Source organism: Lygodium microphyllum, chromosome 30 (genome assembly GCF_053477565.2).
Source record: "Lygodium microphyllum isolate KBCC chromosome 30, Lygodium_microphyllum_v1.1.10, whole genome shotgun sequence".
In the NCBI taxonomy this organism is placed as follows: Eukaryota; Viridiplantae; Streptophyta; class Polypodiopsida; order Schizaeales; family Lygodiaceae; genus Lygodium; species Lygodium microphyllum.
The window spans coordinates 83,598,256-83,605,429 of record NC_141164.1 but is presented as its reverse complement, the minus strand read 5'-3'; the positions used below and the strand labels follow the sequence as shown (position 1 = coordinate 83,605,429).

The following is a 7,174-nucleotide window of genomic DNA, read 5'->3' as shown; positions in this document are numbered from 1 at the left end:
GCACAGGATGGGGGGTCGACAACACCTTGCTTGGAGCTGTAGCTGGCTAGGGATGGGGTGTCTTGCTCACAAAAGCTGATGATGTTGAACGTTATATGGAAAAAGGAGGGAAAAGAGAAAAGAACAACCTTGGCTGATGACCCCCTACTCCTAGTTGCACTGTGGGCTGGGGGTCTTCCCTGCAAAAGCTCATGGTGTTGAGTATTATATGGAGAGACAAGGGATGGACGTCTTGTGCATATGAACACTGGCCATTGCCATAACGTGTGGTGCGTTCGGACGTGTGAACGAGAGGAGGTGCTATAAATAGGCGCTGGGCCTGCTTGATTTTTTCTTCCTTACGAACTTTCCTTTTTGAAAGACCTGGCTTCTCTGAGGGTTGCAGCCTGCTGCCTGCAGGGGGCTCTGAGCTCTCCTGTTCTGCTGTCCCCTGTGCTCTCATCTCCATGACCCATCTCTCTGGTGACAGACAGGCCTCTCGTGTCTCTTGAATACAGGAATAGAGATATAGACGATACTGGTTAGATCGATAGATTGATAGGAAAGGTAGACACCTGAACACTCTACTCTTGTCTGTGCTCCCCTCATCATCATCATTCCCTTTTTCAAGAATCCGCTCCCCTGCAGGCTGCCATCCCCCATAAAAAGGCCACCGTCAACACCCACATAGAGGAAGAGGCCACCCCATCCCAAACTCCAATCGCTTGCTCCCCAAGAAGCCTCTCCGTCTGCGGTAGCGTTGTCACTCGCAGGTTCTGCATCAGCGAGACGAACAGAGCTCCCGGCCAGAGGGAGAATCCCCCATTGTGCCTTTGCCCTGAGAGCCATTATCCAACTGTCGCCGCTGCCCGAATCCGCAGCACCAGCCCCCGCACTCCCCCCTGCGGCATGCCCGGCCTGCCTCGCCGTGCCCGTGACCTCACTGATGAAGCCGAGTCACAGGCCCTGCAAACCCTAGGAGCCAATGGTGGCCTCAGACGCTTGCCCCTGCTCCCAATGGGGGCTTTCCAACTCAGCGTGGATGTAGACAAGAGTCTGGACCCTAATCAAGGCATCGCTCGTCGTGACTGTATCGATAGGGGCAACAGCAATCGAGATGTTTTGAACAAGCACGGGCAGGCCTATCTAGCTTCGCATGGTGCACATGGCAGTACTGATAGTGAACACGATCTGGCCGCAATGGTCCACGATTTCATCGAGAATGGAAGCTATGGATCGGACCTTGTTGAGAGCAGTGATGGTGAGAGTGGTCTCCCTCTCGGCCCCAGCAGAACTTTTGAGACCCTTCAGGTAGTCCTATCTGTCTGTGTTTATCTGCACATGTGTGTAATTCTGCAATGTCTAGTGATTTCTTGTGAATTTTCTCTCTCATGTAGGCTTTGAATTTCATCTCTTGTGTTCACTTAAGGTATACTAATGCTTACATGCTGTTAATTCATTCAGGCTTTGAAGAATTTTATCTTTCATTGGGACGTTCAACTTCCTTTCTTGTGCTCGTCTAGTGCATTCAATTGTTTACAAGCTTTTGTTTCATTCAGATTCTGAACTTCATTTCTTGTACTTGTTTAGTGCATACAAATGCTTCAATGCAAGATTACATGTGATGTGCAAGCTGAGAGGTATTTTTGGTCTTTTGCAGGCCCTGAAATTCAACTCAACTCCCTTGGAAAGGGAGCTGCTCCTGGTCTTGAACAAGCTCTCTCTTGCCATTAAGGAAATTGATGTGGTGTGCCCAAAGCCTGGAGTGGAATGCAGAGGAGCATGTATTCGTCGTCTGCTGGTGAAGCATTTGAGATTGTCCAGCTACGATGCAGCTGTTTGCTGTGCAAAGTGGTTGAACTCCGACAAGGTACCTGGAGGTATTTATCCGTTTCTTACCTGCATCTTTTTTATCTGCCAACCCTGTTCTTGAACTTGAAACCTCAGCCTGCACCTGATGGTTGATACATGTGAATGCCTTGGATTCCTTCAGGAGAATATGAGTATATTGATGTGGTCTTCAATGGTGCTAATGGTGCCCGCGACCGACTAATTGTGGACTTTGATTTCCAAAGCCAGTTTGAAATAGCTCGGCCTACCCATTCCTACCTGGTCGCCCTTAAGCTTCTGCCAGTTATCTTTGTGGGCTCTGTGGACAAGCTTCATCAAGTGCTGCAAGTCATGGCAGATGCTGCAAAGCTGTCTCTCAAACAAAATGCAATGCCACTTCCACCCTGGAGAACCCTTGATTATATGACTGCTAAGTGGTTGTCTTCTTTTGAGAGGTGTGTTGTGGACACACACAGTGGCATTTGCAGAGGTCCTGGCAAGTCGAACTGGAGAGAGCGCCGCCCAAGATCGAAGCAGTGTGTTGAGCAGTTGAGGCATTTGAAGCTATGCATTGCTGCCGAGAGCGATAAAGGCCAGCTAAGCAAAGCTAATGCTGGTGACAAGAGCAAGGTGATATATCCAACTAAGAGTAGGAGAGGAATGATGGGGCTGCCATACACGGAAAAGAACTCTCTTTTGAAGGTTGCTGTGCTTGGGAAGCCAGACTTATTTTTAAACTAATCTTGGGTCAAGGCAGAGGAGCAGGAGCAGCTGTGGTAGCTCCCTCACCCTTAGCATGGTTAAGTTACTTCTTGATACAGTTTATAACATAGTAATCCACTCAGGTATAGCTACTGTATAGAGATGAGATCAGGGAAGCGTAACAGGTACACAGTATTGAGTTGCTGGCCAAGCTCTCTATATCTTTCCATTATGTATTTGAAAGGCATACAGGGTATCATCAAAATTTATACAAAAATAAAGGGTAGGAAACCTAAGGATGACAATTCCTGCTCAGTTGCTCACGTGGTTTTAAACCATATCTTGAAGAATAATGGCAGAATACTCAGGAATGTCATTCCTGCTACCTGCTTTGGTTTGAACTTTGCATGTCCCGAAATTTATATCTGAAGCTTTAGAAGCTATAACCTCAGGAATGTCTGGTAATTAGCATCAAAAGCTATCATGAAGCTGGAACAGTCACAAACTATGGTAATTTGTACTATTTTACGATATTATTTATTAGACCTATTTGCTTCTCTCTCTCTCTCTCTCTTTACTGAAACAAGTGTGAGCGCATCATGCATGCGTCTGTGTAGACCTCTTCCTTGTTGGCATTGTCGTGTGATTAGTTTATTCACCCACTTCCAATACCGATTTTAACGTGTAAAAAAGCACTTGTCAGGCATTTTGAGAGATCTTTGATTGTGATGTGGGTTATCGGGAATGGGAATGGCGTGTTCCGCCTAGTCTCGAACTGATTGGATGGATGCTTCCCAAATTGTAATAGATCTAGCAAGCTGGGCTTTGCGCTCTCCTTTGTGGCAGGTGGTGAAGCAGCTATGCTAACTCCTTGCATATGTTCCTACAAATTGTGTTTGTGTGAGAGGAGGCATAGTCATGTTTGTGGCGCAGAGCTAGCAATGTTGGCATTGGGGACGATCTTGAACTCATGGTTTTCATAGGTGAGGTGGGTAGCCTATCATGGCTCTCACCCCCCCAAGGTCTTGCCATGCTCATTATAAGGTGTGGGCTTAGGGTGTTTGGGGTGGTGGACTTGAAATGATCTTCACAAAATAAAGGCGTGTTGTCGCAAACTTTGATGGTGCGAGACTAGAGAGGCTTGAGATTGCGTGCACATGTTAACCATAGACTTGCCAACATGTAGCATTTGAAACTCACTTTAGTTGGACATGTGATAGTTCTTTGGCTTGGTCTCAATTAACCCTATGTATGTCCACCCTATCTTAATTAATTCTAGCATCTTCACCTTTTTGTAGATGGATGTTATGTATTGACATAATTAGATACTAATTCATGATGTGAACACCACCACACCATCTTCACCTTTTTGTAGATCGATGTTATGTATCGACATAATTAGATGGATGTTATGTATCGACATAATTAGATACTAATTCATGATGTGAACACCACCACACCATCTCCCCATACCTAATTTATAATAAATGTGCTCATCTTTACGTACCTGCACCATATGCTATTTTTAATTCTATTTTGTTGTTTTTAGTGAGTTTCAGGAGGGGAATCAAGGTTACCTTAAAACAAGGGGTGTTTAGGTTCTCTCACATGCATGTGCACAAAATAAATCAATTATTAAGAGAGGGATTAGGGTTTTGGGGTAAGTTTGTAAGAAATCAATTGTAAGGAGGGGGTTTAGGGTTCTGGGGAAGTTGAGGACATGTTGCGTTTGATAGAGAGCCACTAGAGGCTTTTGTGAAAGGGGATAAGGTTGGCGGAGGGGGTTAAGATTAAAGTTAGGAAGGGGGTAGGATTAGAGTTGGGGACACATTGTGTAGGATTTAGGATTGGTGAATCATGGAAGTAATGGGGGTTCATATCCAAACAACCATTATAAAGGCTAGAAACCCCTTCCCACGTTCTAGTGGCCAAGCCAACTTCATACATGAAGTGTACATGAAGAACTTATAAAGAGTCCCCCTTAAGTTATTTCAAATTGATTCTTGCAAAATTATACGAGGTTCAAATATTCGAGGAAGAGACACATGCAAAGGGCCAAAGTTTAGCTTCTCATAGGTCTTTTGGATGAGAACTATGGGAGGGATGAGTCTGAGTTAGTTGTATGCAATATGTGCTAGCCAAAAGAGGGGCATTGAGAACAATGGTTGGGATGAGTCAAATGTTTAAGTTGTATGTAGCTAGTATGTGCGGTCAACATTATGGATAACAATTGTCTTATTATGCAAGTTGATGGACATGGAGAGCACACAATGGAGGGAATGAGGGCACTTTTCTAGTTATGAGACTAGAAGTTAGAGATATGTGAGGATTTGAATGCAAATAATAATTTATTCTTACTTTTTTTTTTTGGGATTCAACTACTCTTGATGACCTAGAATAATGGGTACAAAGAGTTGAAATGCCCCAAGAAAAGAGAGAACTAATAAGGAAATCAAGCTTTCCCTTTTATTTACAGTATTCTTCCAAAATATGGTTTAAGTCTAAACCCATTCACTCTTGAACTATGTATTGTACCATCCATGCTTTTTAAAAGATAAGTTTTGTTGGAAAATTTTTGGTTCACTCTAAAAGGCCCTTCCCATTTCAGTATCAATTTTGTATGAAAGGTTGAATCTAGCCTACTATTATATCTCATCATAATGGTACCTTTTTCTATTCCTTTTATTTTAATTTTCCATATGTCCTCTTTTTCCTCTTTTCATGTTCCTCTTGATAATATTCAATTCCTTGTTGCCTGTCTAGGAAACTTTTGTAACCTTAAAATTCTTCTTTGCATTTGATCCATCTCACTCAACTTATGTCTTTGGATGAATTGAAGACTTGGTAACATAACTTCTACTTGTGCTATTGCTTCATGCCCCATTGTTAGGTGATATGGTGTAAAACTAATTTGCTCTTTTTTTGTAGTTCTATGTGCCCACAAAGCTGTATCTAGATGTTAGTCCCATCTCTTAGGATAATCTTCTATGAGTTTTTGAGAATATTATAAGTGTCCCATTAAATTTTTCTACTAACCCATTGTAGTGAGGGAAATATGGGGTTGAATGTTTGTGATTTATATGCAACCCCCAAAATAATCCTTCCAATACTTGGGATCCAAAGGCCTTTGATTTGTTAAGATTTCTAATGGCACTCCAAAAAATGACAGATTTGTTCATATATAAAATTTACTACCACCTTTGATGTTACATTTCTAGTGGCCTTAGCTTCTACCCACCCTTAGTTATATCAACTGCAAAATGTCCCTCACATGTTTCCTCATGAATATTTTATAATACTAAGTCAATCTCTTCTCTCCATGGTACTTGTGTTAAACCCATATCTTTACCCTTTAAATAAAATTCATCATCCAACATAATATATTGTAGCTTCCTTTTTATAAATCCATATTTAGATCCCATTGGCATAAAACTTGGTACTTTTTCTTGGATCAAAACTCTTCTTACTCAAACTTTCTCTCCCTTCATACAAAGGCCCCTTTACTTTAGTTATTGCCACTAATTCTACTTTTTTTGAGCTAACTCATTGGCTACCTTATTTTCCTCCCTTGATATATGTTGTGAGCAATAAGCCTCGAGTTTCTTGAGTTGCTGTTTTACCTTATCTAGCCATTCTTTTAACCTGGGTTTGTGTAACCTCCATATCCCTTATATCTGCCTTGCTAGTAATAATGCATACTCTTTAATTTCTAACCTTTTTATCCCTTACAGGGCACTATATAGGCTAGCATATTCAGCTTCATTATTGCTTTGAATTGCACTTAAAAATTCACTTTGTTTAAACATTTATTGTCCTTGGGTATCTATAAACAGATGACCGGCTTGGCCTTTGTTAACAACTTTTCCCTATTTAGGCATTCTTGTAGGGCACTACATAGGCTAGCATATTCACCTTCATTATTGCTTTGAATTGCACTTAAAATCTCAATTTCCTATCCTTGGGTATTTATAAACAGATAACCGGCTTGGTCTTTGTTTTGAAATATCCTATATGATCCATCAAAAATAGAGAGTTCCTTCACACATTTCTATTTCATGTTGTTTTTCTAACTCCCTTTCAAAATTTGATTTAATCTCTATCTCTTTTATTGGGGGTAATAAAGGCTCCTTAAAGGTTATCAACACAAATATGCCATTTATGCCCTAGCGCCGTATACTCGAATTCCTCCAATTTCATAATCCATTTTATTAACCTCTTTGACATGCTTATGCTTTGTATTGCTAAAGGGAAGAGATTGCAACTTGTAGCAAATATGATAAAAATTTCCTTACTATCAAAATTACAATGAACAAAATTTGTTCTATCACTGAATACCCCTTTTCTCCCTCTTTTTTCGCTCTACTCACAAAATGGATAGGTCTCATGTACTAATTTTCTCAACTTTTTGGCATTAGGACTGCTCCTAAGGCTTCTTTGCCTACACTGGGACTTATATAGAAAGTCTAAGTCTAGTTTGGAGGCATTATTATAGGTAATGAACACAATATTCCCTTGATATTATGAAAAGCTTCCTCTTCTACTTGCCCCTATTGAAAATAATATTTCAAAGTCACCCTCTGCAATGGCCATAGCCACTATGACAACATGTGCATGAATCTAGACAAGAACCTAACCTTTCGAGTAAATGATAATAGCTCTTTAG

General features: G+C 41.4%; 1 protein-coding gene across 1 annotated transcript; it reads left to right on the top strand.

Annotated features, from left to right (window-relative positions):
* Window positions 1-328: 328 nt before the first annotated feature.
* On the top strand, window positions 329-3,068 carry LOC148010057 (uncharacterized). The gene is made up of 3 exons (XM_087672704.1): window positions 329-1,290; window positions 1,640-1,859; window positions 1,973-3,068. The coding sequence occupies exons 1-3, from the start codon at window positions 889-891 to the stop codon at window positions 2,548-2,550; spliced, it is 1,200 nt and encodes a 399-aa protein (XP_087528830.1). The 5' UTR covers window positions 329-888; the 3' UTR covers window positions 2,551-3,068.
* The last annotated feature ends 4,106 nt before the right edge of the window (window positions 3,069-7,174 follow it).

Excerpts from the sequence above, each read along its gene's own strand:
- LOC148010057 (XM_087672704.1), top strand. The coding sequence starts at position 889 with ATGCCCGGCCTGCCTCGCCGTGCCCGTGACCTCACTGATGAAGCCGAG. Across the intron at positions 1,291-1,639 it reads GAACTTTTGAGACCCTTCAG|GCCCTGAAATTCAACTCAAC; the intron begins GTAGTCCTATCT and ends GGTCTTTTGCAG. Across the intron at positions 1,860-1,972 it reads CTCCGACAAGGTACCTGGAG|GAGAATATGAGTATATTGAT; the intron begins GTATTTATCCGT and ends GGATTCCTTCAG.